The 15616-nt window shown below is 40.4% G+C and overlaps 1 protein-coding gene across 6 annotated transcripts in view; it reads right to left on the bottom strand.

Moving 5' to 3' along the window:
* LOC138759177 (cyclin-dependent kinase 17-like) overlaps positions 1 to 15616 on the bottom strand; it is an 87189-nt gene that overhangs the window by 20499 nt on the left and 51074 nt on the right. For all 6 annotated transcript variants that reach the window (XM_069929213.1, XM_069929214.1, XM_069929215.1 and 3 more), the window contains exons 13-14: positions 1630 to 1727; positions 45 to 150 (exon numbers count right to left, since the gene is read on the bottom strand). In XM_069929213.1, the coding sequence (XP_069785314.1) occupies positions 45 to 150; positions 1630 to 1727 (204 nt within the window). The remainder of the gene's footprint in view (positions 1 to 44; positions 151 to 1629; positions 1728 to 15616) is intronic.

Below are 15616 nucleotides of genomic sequence, written 5' to 3'. Positions count from 1 at the left end.
CCTTGCAGTTAAGCGGGGCAGAGAGCCGCCCGCCTCAGCCTTACCTGGGCGCATGGTTGACGAGCGGCTCCGGCTGATACTGGGGGTAGTTGTATGATCGGAAGTCCTCGTTTGCCAGGATCCCAGGCCACGTCACTTCAGTCGGCGTCCCTGGGGTGGGGAGGAGAGAGAGCCGGATAGTCACCAGGAGCAGATGAGAGCCAACAGGAGGGTCAATGACTGGGGGGTGGAGGGCAAGAGACGGCTGAAGCAGGATTGGACTAGCATCCTTTGAATGAGTGGAGCCACGCCACGCCTGGCAGTGCATTCCAGGCCCCCACAACTCGATATGAAATACTTGTCCTGCGTACGTGTATGTGTGTTATGTCTGAGTGTGTGTCTGCGTGTTTTGCACCGAGGACCGGAGGAGGTTGTACTTGTAGAAATGGATAGCCCTAAACTTAATGGGAACATGTGCCAATGTGTCAGTCGGAATATCCACCATTGGGAGAGGGCAGGAATTCAAGGGCACAATGTGAACCAACTGCCTCAGAGAGCCCAGCAAACTGAAAGGGACTCGATATAGTACAACGTAGATTTTAGGTTTAAAATTGGAGAAGTCCCAACTTGCACTTATTCGACTGGCTTTAGCGGTGGCTCGGAAGTGTATTGCAATTACTCGGAAAAATGAAATTGAGTTGAATATTCAGAGATGGTACGCAAGTAGCGATCATGTATTCCATTGGAAAAGATAACTTACAACTTGTAAGTTCGTTTTTTATTAAAGGTGTGGGATCTATATATGAAACATATGGACTTAGTAATGTAATAAGGTTTTGTTTCTTCCCGGAAAGAGAGGGCACCCATCACAGCAATAAATAAATAACTAACATTATGTTAACTCCATTATATTTTATTTGGGGTAGTTTTTAGGGGGCAGAAAAAGGGAGAAAAAAAAGTTTTGTATATCTGTACTTCTTTACATAGCTATCTACTTTATCTTTAATAAATAAAATATAGAAAAAAAACTGAAAGGGACTCAAATCTAATCAACCCCATTGATCATGTACATCATGAGATCACTGTTGCCCTGGACGTCTGATCAAACCATGAACCCTGGTGTAACACAGTGACAGACCAGTCCCCACCAATACTGTACCCCAGTGTTACACAGTGACAGCCCCATCCCCACCAATACTGTACCCTAGTATTACACAGTGACAGACCCATCCCCCACCAGTACTGTACCCCGGTCTTACACAGTGATAGACCCGTCCCCACCAGTACTGTACCACGGTGTGACAGACACATTCCTGCCAGCACTGTACCCCGGTGTTACACAGTGACAGAACTGCCCCCACCAGTACTGTACCCTGGTGTTACACAGTGACAGTCCAGGCCCACCAGTACTGTATCCCGGTGTTACACAGTGACAGAACTGCCCCCACCAGTACTGTACCCCGGTGTTACACAGTGACAGTCCAGGCCCCAGTAGTACTGTCCCCGGCATTCCTGACATTGGGGGAGGCACAGCCAGGATGTCACTTGGAGCAGATGACAGGGTCAATCTCCCAAAGGGGTGAGGGGTTTGGGGAAGAGAGTGATCGAAGCAGGCTTGGGGCAGTGGCTGTAAGAGGGATGGAATCTTACCTAATATCCTAAATATAAAATGTAATTCTTCCTCTACAGTGGAGCCAGGAAATAGTGGACGACCGGTTCCCATCTCGTAAAATATACAACCCACGCCCCTGAGAAGAGAAAACAGAGGGACAAGCAGAGAGTTAGTCTCACAAATGCAACACAGGATTCTCCAAGGAGATCTAACCCACCCCTGATCTCTGGCAGTGAGAACCGCTCATACCAACCCTCCGAGTCTTGTATATTCTGGAATCAAGATTTATTTGTATCTATGGATACTTGTCCTGCGTGTGTACTGTGTGTCTGTCTGCGTGTTATTTCTGGGTCGGTGTCTGCGTGGTTTGCACTGAGGACTAGAGAACGCTGTTTTGTCTGGTTCCGACTTGAGCAATGGGACATTGATAAACTTAGCTGGAGTCTCCCACACCCCCCTCCCGATCAGGATCATTGTCTAAAGAGGGCAGGCTAAATTGTCGAGGACCCCTTCCACCCCCTCTCCCCCCTCCCGTCAGGAGTATCAGAGCCAGCACCACCAGGCTGAGGAGAACCTTCGTCCCACGGGCTGGACGACCAAAGGAACAGCTCACACTGACCCTCCGACACTCTCGTATTCAGGAAACAATACATCTTTGAAAATTTTTTAAAATTTCTCACACTGTGAACCGTATCAATCAAAATATGTACAAACGTTTCTCATTAAATATACACAGTGGCATTTCCCCCCTTTTATCCTCCCTTCCCTCCCTCCCCCCTTCCAATCCCCCTCCAAAACCAATAAATATTCAACATATACAATACAATAAAACCATAAAACAATGTCTTCACACAAGGGAAAAACAAACAAGAAAAAGATGTGTCATCTACTTTTACACACTAAATCAAATAGTTTTGTCTTCTTATCATTTTAGGGGGCTGGAAGTCGTAAGAAAGCCCTCTCTGTTGTGTTCCATGTATGATTACCAAATTTGTTCAAACAATGTGACTTTATTTTTTAAATTATATGTTATTTTTTCCAATGGAATACATTTATTCATTTCCATGTACCATTGCTGTACTCTCAGGCTTTCTTCCATTTTCCAAGTTGACATTATAGATTTTTTTGCTACTGCTGAGGCTATCATAATGAATCTTTTTTGCATTTTATACAGTTTGAGGCCTAATTCTTTACTTTTTATGTTACTTAAAAGAAAGATCTCTGGATTTCTTGGTATGTCGTTTTTGTGATTTTATTTAATATCTGATTTAGATCTTCCCAAAACGTATTCACTTTTGTACATGCCCAAATTGCATGTACTGTTGTTCCCATTTTATTTTTACAGCGAAAACACTTATCTGATAATGTTGGATCCCATTCTTTTAATTTTTGGGGTGTGATATATAGCCTGTGTAACCAATTATACTGTATCATGCGTAACCTTGTGTTTACTGTTATCTTCATAGTTCCAGAACATAACTTTTCCCATGCTTCATTCTTTATCTTTATGTTTAAGTCCTTTTCCCACTTTTGTTTGGGTTTATAGCTTATTTAATCATTTTCCTTACCTTATAGCTTAATGTACATGTTTGTTATAAATCTTTTAATTATCATTGTCTGTAATCACATATTCAAAGCTGCTTCCTTCTGGTAATCTCAGTCTGTTTCCCAATTTATCCTTTAAATAAGCTTTCAGTTGATGATATGCAAACATTGTACCATGACTTATTCCATATTTGTCCTTCAACTGTTCAAATGTTAATACAAATTATTTCCCAAAAAACAATTTTCTATTCTTTTGATTCCTTTTCTCTCCCATTCTCTAAAGGAAAGGTTATCTATTGTAAAAGGGATTAGTGGATTTTGCGTCAGTAACAATTTTGGTATTTGGTAATTCATTTTTTCCTTTCTAAGTGAATCTTCTTCCATATATTGAGTAAATGATGCAATACTGGTGAGTTTTTATATTGCACCAGCTTTTCATCCCACTTATAAAGTATATGTTCCGGTACCTTCTCCCCTATTTTATCTAGTTCTAACTTAGTCCAGTCTGGTTTTTCTCTCGTCTGGTAAAATCTGATAAATACCTTAATTGTGTGGCTCTATAATCATTTCTGAAGTTTGATAACTGCAAAACCACCTAGGTTAAACCTCTCTGTTAATTTACCTAGTGCTACCCTCGGTTTCCCCCCTTTCCACAAGAATTTCCTTATTATTCTCTTTAGTTCAACAAAGAATTTCTCTGTTAAGGGAATTGGTAACATCTGAAATAAGTATTGTACCCTTGGGAACACATTCATTTTAATGCAGTTCACCCTCCCTATCAACATTAGCAGTAGTTCTTTCCAATGTTCTAAGTCTTCCTGTAATTTCTTTATTAATGGCTGATAATTTAGTTTGTACAAGTGGCTTAAGTTATTGTCTAACCTGATACCTAGGTATCAGATAGCTTGTCTTTGCCATTTAAATGGTGATTCTTTTTTAAGTTCTGTATAATCCGCATTACTCATTGGCATCACTTCACTTTTATTTGTGTTGACCTTGTACCCCAATATTTCTCCATATTCCTTCAATTTCTTATGTAGTTCTTTTATTGATATACCTGGTTCTGTTAGGTATACTATGATGTCATCTGCAAATAAGCTGATTTTATACTCCTTCTGCTTTATTTTTATCCCCTTTATTTTATTTTCTATTCTTATCAGCTCTGCCAATGGTTCTATTGCTAAGGCGAACAATGAGAGGGATAATGGACATCCCTGCCTAGTTGATCTACTTAATTTGAATTGGTTCGATACATATCCATTTAATACTACCTTTGCCAATGGTCCATAATATAACGCTTTAATCCAAATAATATATTTTTCTGGCAGACTGAACTTCTGTAATACTTTAAATAAGTAGTGCCACTCTACCCTGTCAAAGGCTTTTTCTGCGTTTAAGGCAACAGCCACCAATGGTTTTTTACTTACTTGAGCTGTATGAATAAAATTAATAAGTTTACAGACATTGTTTGCTGTTCGTCTTTTCTTGATAAATCCAGTTTGATCTTGTTTTACTATTTTTGGTACACAGTCAGCCAACCTGTTTGCTAATAATTTCGCTATTATCTTATAATCTGAGTTAAGTAAAGATATTGGTCTATATGATACTGGTGTTATGGATCCTTCCTCGTCTTTGGTACTACTGTAATTATTGCTGTCTTACATGAGTCCGGCAAGTTTTGTGTTTCTTCTACCTGATTCATTACTTCCAGGAAAGGAGGAATTAATAACTCTTTAAATGTTTTATAAAATTCTATTGGAAATCCATCCTCTCCTGGTGTTTTATTGCTCGGCAGCTTTTTTAATAAAACCATTTGAAATAGAGGAAGTACAGCATATATCAGTTTGTTCCTCTTCTTGCAATTTCGGCAGTTTAATTTTAGTTAAAAACTCTTCTATTTTTTAATCTTTCCCCTCATTCTCAATTTGGTATAATTGTTCATAAAATTCCTTAAAGTTTTCATTAATCTCTGTTGAGATTTGTTTGTCCTTTTTCCTTGATGCCAGTACAGTTTTAGCTTGTTCTGTTTTGAGTTGCCAGGCCAATATTTTATGTGTCTTTTCTCCCAATTCATAATACGTTTGCTTTGTTTTCATTATGTTCTTCTCCACCTTATACGTTTGTAATGTTTCGTATTTTATTTTTTTGTCCGCCAATTCTCTTTTACTTTATATCATCGCTTTTCACTAGCTCCTTTCCAGCTGATCTATATCCCGATTGTATTCCTCTTTCATCTTAGTTACATAACTTATTATGTGCCCTCTAATGAAGGCTTTCATTGCGTCCCATAATATAAATTTATCTTTAACCGATTCTGAGTTTATTTCAAAGTATGTTTTAATTTGGCATTCAATAAACTCTCTAAATTCCTGCCTTTTAAGTAGTATGGGGTTTAACCTCCATCTATATGTTCTTGTTAGAATGTCCTCCAGTTCTATTGCTAATAGCAGGGGTGAATGATCTGAAAGTAGTCTAGCTTGATACTCAGTTTTACTGACTCTCCCTTGAATATGGGCCAACAACAAAAACATATCAATCCTTTTTTTAAATATTTTTCACACTGTGAACCATATCAACCAAAATACATACAAACACTTCCCTCTTAACTATACACAGTGGCATTTTCACCCCTTTTCCCCCCCCACCTTCCCTCCCCCCTCCAAAACCAATAAACATTCAACATATACAATACAATAAAACCATTAAAAAATGTCATCACACAATGAAAATAAACAAGAAAAATGTGTCATCTACTTTTACACACTGGATCAAGTCATTTTGTCTTCTTATCATTTTAGGAGGTGGAAGTCTGAGGCAAACACTCTCTGTTATGTTCTATGTACGGCTCCCAAATTTGTTCAAATAATGTGACTTTATTTTTTAAATTATATGTTATTTTTTCCAATGGAATACATTTATTCATTTCCATGTACCATTGCTGTATTCTCAGGCTCACTTCCATTTTCCAAGTTGACATTATACATTTTTTTGCTACTGCTAAGGCTATCATAATAAATCTGTTTTGCGCTTCATCCAGTTTGAGGCCTAATTCTTTAATTCTTATATTACTTAGAAGAAAGATCTCTGGGTTTTTTTGTGATTTTATTTAATACCTGATTTAGATCTTCCCAAAACGTATTCATTTGCATACATGCCCAAATTGTATGTACTGTTGTTCCCATTTCCTTTTTACAGCAAAAATATCTATCTGATAATGTTGGATCCATTTTTTTAACTTTTGGGGCGTGATATATAGCCTGTGTAACCAATTATTCTGTATCATGCGTAATGTTGTGTTTATTATATTCTTCATAGTTCCAGAACATAACTTTTCCCATGTTTCATTTTTTATCTTTGTTTAAATCTTTTTCCGACTTTTTTTTAGGTTTATAGCTTACTTCATCATTTTCCATCTCTTGCAACTTGATGTACATGTTTGTTATAAATCTTTTAATTATCATTGTGTCTGTAATCACATATTCAAAGCTGCTTCCTTCTGGTAACCTCAGCCTGCTTCCTAATTTGTCCTTCAAGTAGGTTTTCAGTTGGTGGTATGCAAACATTGTACCGTGAGTTATTCCATATTTGTACTTCATTTGTTCAAATGTTAATAAATTATTTCCCAAAAAACAATTTTCTATTCTTCTGTTCCTTTTCTCTCCCATGCTCATATTTTATTTTTTTATCTGCCAATTCTCTTTTAGTTGTGTTTTCCTTCATTGCTAATTCTTTTTCTATATTTGCTATTTCCCTATCCAACTGCTCTGTTTCCTGATTGTAGTCCTTCATCTTGATTACATAACTTATTATTTGCCCTCTGATGAACGCTTTCATTGCGTCCCACAGTATAAACTTATCTTTCACTGATTCCGTATTTATTTCAAAGTACATTTTAATTTGTCGTTCAATGAATTCTCTAAAATCCTGCCTTTTAAGTACCATGGAGTTTAATCTCCATCTATACATTCTTGGAGGGATGTCCTCTAACTCTATTGTCAATATCAGGGGTGAATGGTCCGATAATAGTCTAGCTTTATATTCTGTTTTCCTAACTCTGTCTTGCATGCGAGCTGATAACAGGAATAGGTCTATTCTTGAGTATGTTTTATGTCTACCTGAATAATATGAATATTCCTTTTCCTTTGGGTGTTGTTTCCTCCATATATCCAAAAGTTGCATTTCTTGCATCGATTTAATTATAAATTTGGTTACTTTGTTCTTTCTGTTAATTTTTTTCCCAGTTTTATCCATGTTTGAATCCAAATTAAGGTTGAAATCCCCTCCTATTAGTATGTTCCCTTGCGTGTCTGCTATCTTCAAAAAAATATCTTGCATAAATTTTTGATCTTCTTCGTTAGGTGAATATACATTGAGTAAATTCCAAAACTCCGAATATATCTGACATTTTATCATTACATATCTCCCTGCTGGATCTATTATTTCCTCTTCTATTTTGATTGGTATATTTTTACTGATTAATATAGCTACTCCTCTAGCTTTTGAATTATATGACGCTGCTGTTACATGTCCTATCCCATCTCTCTTTCATTTCTTGTGCTCCACTTCAGTTAAGTGTGTTTCTTGTACGAATGCTATATCAATATTTTTCTTTTTTCAGTAAATTTAGCAGTTTCTTCCTTTTGATTTGGTTATGTATTCCATTAATATTTAAAATCATATAGTTCAACATAGCCATTTCATACTTTGTTTATCTTTCCTTTCCGTTTCCTCATCATCACCTTTCCTTCTTATCCATTTCTGCTTTCTTTTTTTGAACACTTTATAAGACAACATTCCTAAAACATCAAACATTCCCCTTATTCTCCTATCTAAAATTCCTTTAACCTCACTATCCCCTCCCCTTCCTGAGGTGCCCTTTATCCCTTGTCGGACAACCACATCTCCCCTCTCCATTTGGATTTGCGAATTCACTTGCAAGCGTCAACTGATTTCGCAGTGACCGTAACTCTTCCCCACCCCGCCCCCCAGAAAAGATTTTAATTTTCATATACAACAAAGGTCACTCACTTAATTCCCCCCATACTTCCTTTCTTTCCCTTTTTAGTTCTTACCTATATTCTATTTTTTTTATACATACATACACACATACATATAGTTTGTGGTCATTTTTGTTCTCCTTACATATCTTCCTCTCTCTGTCTGTTTTGTAGTTGTTCTGCAAATTTTCTTGCTTCCTCCGGATCCAAGAATAGTCTGTTTTGCTGCCCTGGCATAACTATTTTAAGTACCGCTGGATACTTTAGCATAAATTTATATTCTTTTTTCCATAGGATCGTTTTTGCTGTATTAAACTCTTTCCTCTTCTTCAGGAGTTCAAAACTTGTATCTGGATAGAAAAAAATTTTTTGACCTTTGTATTCCAGTGGTTTTTTGTCTTCTCTTATTTTCCTCATTGCTTTCTCCAATATATTTTCTCTTGTTTTATATCTTAGGAATTTTACTAGAATAGATCTTGGTTTTTGTTGTAGTTGTGGTTTAGGGGCTAGTGTTCTGTGTGCCCTTTCTATTTCCATTTCTTTCTGTAATTCTGGTCTTCCTAGGACCCTGGGGATCCATTCTTTTATAAATTCTTTCATATTTTTGCCTTCTTTATCTTCCTTAAGGCCCACTATCTTTATATTATATCTTCTATTATAATTTTCCATTATATCTATCTTCTGAGCTAACAGGTCCTGTGTCTTTAACTTTTTTATCAGATTCTTCTAATTTCTTTTTTAAGCCATCTACTTCCATTTCTATGGCTGTTTCTCGTTCTTCCACCTTGTCTACTCGTTTTCCTATATCTGTCATGACCATCTCTAATCCATTCACTTTTTCTTCTGTACTTTTTATTCTTCTTTTTATTTCACTGAATTCTTGTGACTGCCATTCTTTTACTGTTTCCATATATTCTTTAAAAAAAATATATCCATTGTCTTGCCTTTCCCTTCTTCTTCCATTTCTCTGTGTTCTTCCTCATCTTCTTCTGAGTCCACTCCAGGATCTGTGTCCTTTACTCTGTCTCTTCTGGTTTTCTTGTTGGTTTGTTTGTTTTATTTTGTTGGGTATTTTTGGTCTTCTTATTTTTATTAGAAGTGTCTTGCTGCTGGTCTTCTTCCTCTGGGTTGGTCATCTGTTGCTTCTTTGATTTCTTTTTACTCTCTTCTTTCTTAGTCTCGTTATTTTCTGTGTTTTCCTCTTCCTGCTTTGTTGTGGCTGTGAATTTCAGCTGTGGAGATCGACTCCTCAGCTGGTCCCCCTTCCGTCAGTGTTATTTTTGTCTTGCGCATGCGCGGTTGCGCACTTTTGTTTGGCTCCGTGAGCCATTTTTGTAGTCCCGAGTTCGGGGCTTCAACTGACCTTAGGGAGCGGGCTTCTCTCTCCGCTGCAGGCCCACTATTTTTATGTTGTTTTGCCTACTATAATTTTCCATCATATCAATTTTCTGAGCTAACAACTCTTGTGTCTTTTTAACTTTTTTGTCACTTTCTTCCAACTTTCTTCGTAAGCCATTCACTTCCATTTCTACAGCCGTTTCTCATTCTTCCACATTTTCTAATCTTTTCCCTATTTCTGTCATGACCAGCTCTATTCTACTCACTTTTTCTTCTGTACTTTTCATTTTTCTTTTCATTTCACTAAATTCTAACGTCAACCATTCTTTTAATGCTCTCATTTGTTCTTGAAATTTTTTTTATCTATATTCTGTCCATCTGTTTTTCCTTCTATTTCTCTGTGCAAATCTTGGTCTTCTGTGTCTGCACCTGTGTTTGTGTCTTCTTCTTCTTTTCCTTGTATCTGTGTCTCTTCTGACTTTCCTGATGAGTTGCCTGCCTCACTTTGCTGGGCTTCTTGCTGTTGGTCCTCTTCTTCTAGGCTACTCATCTGTTGGGCCTCCTGCTGCTGCTCTTTTTTCCTTTCACTACCTTTCCTGTCGCTTTCCTCTTCTTCCAGCTGAGAGCCCTGGTGTCAGGCATTCTTCATCTGGTCATGTTGTGTTTGCCTGCTCCTCAACTGAGCCCACCTCCCATTGGTGTTCTCCTTTTCCTTAGTAAGCTCACTTTTGTTTGGCTCAAAGAGCCATTTTTGCAGTCCAGCGGTCGGGGGGGGGGGGGGTCGCGACTCTGCGGGGTCATCACCAACCTTGGGAAATGGGCTCTCTTCCCCACGACGGCTCCCTGTTCCTTCATGCAGGTAAAGCCTTCTCCTTTCTCTTCCAGCGTCTTTTCTTCTTTTTTTCCCGTTGTTTTTACTTTTTCCTTCTTGGGTGCCATTTTCTTTCTTTTCTCTACAACTTTATCTTTTATTTGTTATGTTTTGTATTTCTTGAACTTTGTATTTTCTTCACTTTATTTCTTCTTTTCTGGAGAGGGCTGGTATTCCCCTGCCGGCCATGTGACTCCTTAAAAACATATCAATCCTTGAGTATGTTTTATGCCTACTCGAGTAACATGAATATTCCTTCTCTTTTGGATGCTGTCTCCTCCATATATCCATGTTTCATTTCCTACATTGATTTAACCATAAATTTGGCTACTTTATTTTTGTCCAGTTTTATCCAACAATGGATCCAAATTAAGGTTAAAATCCCCTCCTATCAATATATTTCCTTGTGCCTGCAATCTTCAAAAAAATATCCTGCATAAACTTTTGATTCTCATCGTTAGGTGAATATATATTGATCAAATTCCAAAATTCTGAGTATATCTGACACTTTATCATTACATACCTCCCTGCTGGATTTGTTATTTCCTCCTCTATTTTGATTGGTACATTTTTGTTAACTAATATGGCTACACCTCTAGCTTTTGAATTATATGATGCCGCCACTACGTGTCCTACCCAGTCTCTCTTTAATTTGTTATGTTCCACTTCAGTTAGATGCAATTCCTGCACAAATGCTATATCTATTTTTTTCTTTTTTCAGTAAATTTAATAGCCTCTTCCTTTTAATTTGGTTATGTATTCCATTAACGTTTATAGTCATATAGTTCAACATGGTCATCTTATATCTTGTTTACTCCTCTTTTCCGCCTTCTCGCCACCTCCATCCCCCTTTTTCCCATTTTTGTCTTTTAGTTTTCCCTTTTTAAACTCAATGTATGACAACACATTTAAAACATGAAATAGGCCGACAATCCTCACACCCAATAACACCTTAACCCCAAATGAACCCCCCCCCCCCCCTGAGTTGCCTCTTATCTCTTGCTGGGCAACCACAACTCCCCTCTCCATTTGGTTTGCGATCTTGCTCGCAAGCGTCAACTGATTTCGCAGTGACAGTTATTCTCTCTCCCCCAGCCCCCTCCAGAAAACACTTTTTTAAAAACATATAACAAAGCTTTCTTTTTCCCCCCCTTCTTCCTTCCTTCCCTTCTCTTTTCCATCTTTAGTTCTTTACATATACATAATTTTTAATTTATATTATTACATCTTTATATATACTTTATTGCCGGTCTTCTTTCTTGTTACATCTCTTCATCTCTTCTACTGTCCTACAAATGTTCTGCGAACTCTTGTGCTTTCTCCGGATCTGATAACAGCCTGTTTTGCTCCCCAAGTATAAATACTTTAAGAACAGATGGATGTCTTAACATGAATTTATAACCTTTTTTCCATAAAATCATTTTCGTTGTATTAAATTCCTTCCTCTTCTTTAAAAGTTCAAAACTTATGTCTGGGTAAAAACATTTTTTGTCCCTTATATTCCAATGGCTTATTATCTTCTCTAATTTTATTCCTTGCCCGCTCCAATATATTTTCTCTTGTTGTATATCTTAAAAATTTTACTAAGATGGATCTTGGTTTTTGATGTGCCTGTGGTTTCGGAGCTAATGCTCTGCGTGCCCTTTCTATTTCCATTTCTTCATGCAATTCTGTTGTTCCCAAAACTTTCGGGATCCATCCTTTTATAAATTCCTTCATGTCTGTGCCTTTTTCATCCTCCTTCAGGCCCACTATTTTTATGTTGTTTCGCCTTCTATAGTTTTCCATCATCTCAATTTTCTGAGATAACAACTCTTGTGTCTCTTTAATTTTTTTGTCACTTTCTTCCAATTTTTCTCTTAAATCATTTACTTCCAATTCTACAGTCATTTCCCGATCCTCCACATTTTCTACTCTTTTCTCTATTTCTGTCATGACCAGTTCTAAACTTTGCATTTTATCTTCTGCTCTTTTCATTTTTCTTTTAATTGCACTAAATTCTAATGATATACATTCTTTTAATGATATCATTTGTTCTTCAAAAAAGGCTTTAACTATATTTTGTCCATCTGTTTTACCTTCTATTTCCCTGTGAAGGTCTTCTTCCTCCTCTTCTTCTGTATCTGTACCTGTGTTTGTGTCTTCTTCTTCTCTTCTTTGTATCTGTGTCTCTTCTGCTTTTTCTGATGAGTTATGTCTTTGTTGGGCCTCCTCTTGCTGTTGGGCCTCTGGTCGCGAGCCATCTGTCTGTCGGGCCTCCTGCTGTTGATCCTCTTGTTGTTAGTCACCCTGCTGCCATTCTCCCTCCTTCGGCTCCTCGATCCTTTCCTCGCCGTTATTTTGTTCCTCCAGCTGAGCGCCCTGATGCCAGGCGTCCCTCAGCTGGTCGTGTTGTAGCTGCCCGCTCCTCAGCTGAGCCTCCCTCCCACTTTATCCTTGATTGTGCACTGCGCACTTTTGTTCGGCTCCGAGAGCCATTTTTGGAGTCCACCGGTCGGGAGGTCGCGACTTTGAAGAGCACTCACCACTTCAGAGATCGGCTGCTCTTCACCACCGTAGCTCCCTGCTCCTACGTGCGGGTAAGGCCTTCTTCTTTCTTCTCCAGTGATTTTTCTTCTTCTTTTCCCCTTTCTCTTTCTTGGGTGCCATCTTCTTGTTCTTCTCTGTAACTCTATCTTCTATTTCTTAGTTTTATATTCATTGAGCTTTGCCTTTTCCAAACTTTTTGTCTTTTTTTCTGGAGAGGGCTGGTTCAACCCGACCAGTCACTACTCCATCACGTGACTCCAAACCGGAAACAATACATCTTTAAGATTTAAGATTCAATTTATTCCCATGTAATAAAAAGTTTTGTGAATTTTAAATTTAAATTCAGACTTTCAGCTCGGTAACAAGCCCTTCCGGCCTACGAGTCCACACTGTCCAATTAATATACAACCCCCGGTACATTTTGAACGGTGGGTGTCCACTGGAGAAAACCCACACAGACACAGAGAGCATATAAATTCCTCACAGAGAGTGTGGGGATTCAAGATTCAAATCCTCGGGGCTGTAACAGCGTTGCGCCAGCCTACCAATTCGCTGGCCGTAAGGTGGACGGATTTGCCTGAAGCGCCTCTTACGGTCAGAGAAAGACACCTTGTACAAGGTTTGTCTCACCCCTCCATCCGCACCACAGGGCACACCTGGTGGCGCGAGGCGGATCCCCTTCCCGATATGGCCACAGACACCTGCGCCAGGGCATTCCTCTCCTCCTGGATCGCATTTCATCGCATATCACCACAGACCGGGGGGCTCAATTCACATTGTCTCTGTGGTCAGACCTTGCCAAACCCCTGGGCATTGACCTACTCCACACCCCAGCCTAGCACCCCCAATCCAATGGCCTGGTTGAGCAATTCCTCTGCCACCTCAAGGCTTCCCTGATGCCATGCCTAGATGGCCCCAACTGGGTGGACAAGCATCCCTGAGTCCTACGGGACACCACTGTGGAACTGTTCTACGGTGACACTGGGTCAGTTCCTACCACCCCTCCATACACAGCCCTAGGACCCCAGTGGGGACCTGCAGCGTCTCTGCCAGAAACTGGATATCTTGGCTCCGCAAGCCCCGACCAGACTCTGCAAACCCTCCACTCATGTGCCCTCAGATTTAATTACATGATTTTGTGTTGGGGGCAGGGGCGGCTACAGACCACCATCCGAGCGGCCCTACGAGGGACCCTACAAGGTGCTCTACTTTCACTTTGCAGGTCGGCGACAGGGAGATTTTCTTCGGAGGACCGCCTGAAACCGGTACATCTGGAACAGACGTGGCTGCTCCTTGTACGGCGGCCACCACACAGAGGCAGGCCTCCCACATACCAGGTTGCCACCGGTGCCAGTTCTGGGGGGTGGGGGTGGGGTTTGTGGTGATGCACAAATGTGTCACAACAGACCGGCCCCGTTTGTTCCAAGCGTTCAGTGTGGCAGAGATGGCGACAAGCTCCCATCTCTCTACTCCATGACAGAAGTTGGCATGCGCTCTGGTGTCAGCGTGATACAAGCGGCAAAGCGTATGCATGCCCCGGCCGCACAGCTGAAAAGCAAGCGTACAAAGTTTAGATAAATGTTCCGGCAGACATCTCGGAGCTCACGGTCTCTGTCGCCAGTCCATTCACTCGCTTGAGTTCTGCGTGCTACAGGATGACAATAAACCTAACGGGAACATGAGCCAATGTATCAGTCAGAATATCCACCGTTGGGAGAGGGCAGGAGTTCAAGGGCACAACGTGAATCAACTGCCCCAGAGAGCCCAGCAAATGAAAGGAACTCAAATCTAATCAACCCCATTGATCATGTACATCATGAGATCACTGCTGCCCTGTATGTCAGTTCAAATCGTGAACCAGTACAGTACCACAGTGCTACACAGTGACAGACCCGTCCCCACCAGTACTGTACCCCAGTGTTACACAGTGACAGACCCGTCCCCAGCAGTACTGTACCCCAGTGTTACACAGTGACAGACCCGTCCCCACCAGTACTGTACCTCAGTGTTACACAGTGACAGACCCGTCCCCAGCAGTACTGTACCTCAGTGTTGTACAGTGACAGACCCGTCCCCACCAGTACTGTATCCCGGTGTTACACAGTGACAGACCCGTCCCCACCAGTACTGTACCCCAGTGTTGCACAGTGACAGACCCGTCCCCACCAGTACTGTAATGTTACACAGTGAGACCCGTCCCCACTAGTACTCTGTACCTCAGTGTTACACAGTGACAGACCCGTCCCCACCAGTACTGTACCTCAGTGTTACACAGTGACAGACCCATCCCCACCAGTACTGTATCCCGGTGTTACACAGTGACAGACCCGTCCCCACCAGTACTGTATCCCGGTGTTGCACAGTGACAGACCCGTCCCCACCAGTACTGTACCCCAGTGTTACACAGTGACAGACCCGTCCCCACCAGTACTGTACCCCAGTGTTACACAGTGACAGACCCGTCCCCACCAGTACTATACCTCAGTGTTACACAGTGACAGACCCGTCCCCACCAGTACTGTATCCCGGTGTTGCACAGTGACAGACCCGTCCCCACCAGTACTGTACCCCAGTGTTACACAGTGACAGACCCGTCCCCACCAGTACTGTACCTCAGTGTTGTACAGTGACAGACCCGTCCCCACCAGTACTGTAATGTTACACAGTGAGACCCGTCCCCACCAGTACTCTGTACCTCAGTGTTACACAGTGACAGACCCGTCCCACCAGTACTGTACCTCAGTG

Source organism: Narcine bancroftii, chromosome 3 (assembly GCF_036971445.1).
Source record: "Narcine bancroftii isolate sNarBan1 chromosome 3, sNarBan1.hap1, whole genome shotgun sequence".
NCBI classification, from domain to species: Eukaryota; Metazoa; Chordata; class Chondrichthyes; order Torpediniformes; family Narcinidae; genus Narcine; species Narcine bancroftii.
The sequence above is the reverse complement of the archived record's forward strand: the minus strand, read 5'-3'. Positions and strand labels throughout refer to the sequence as shown.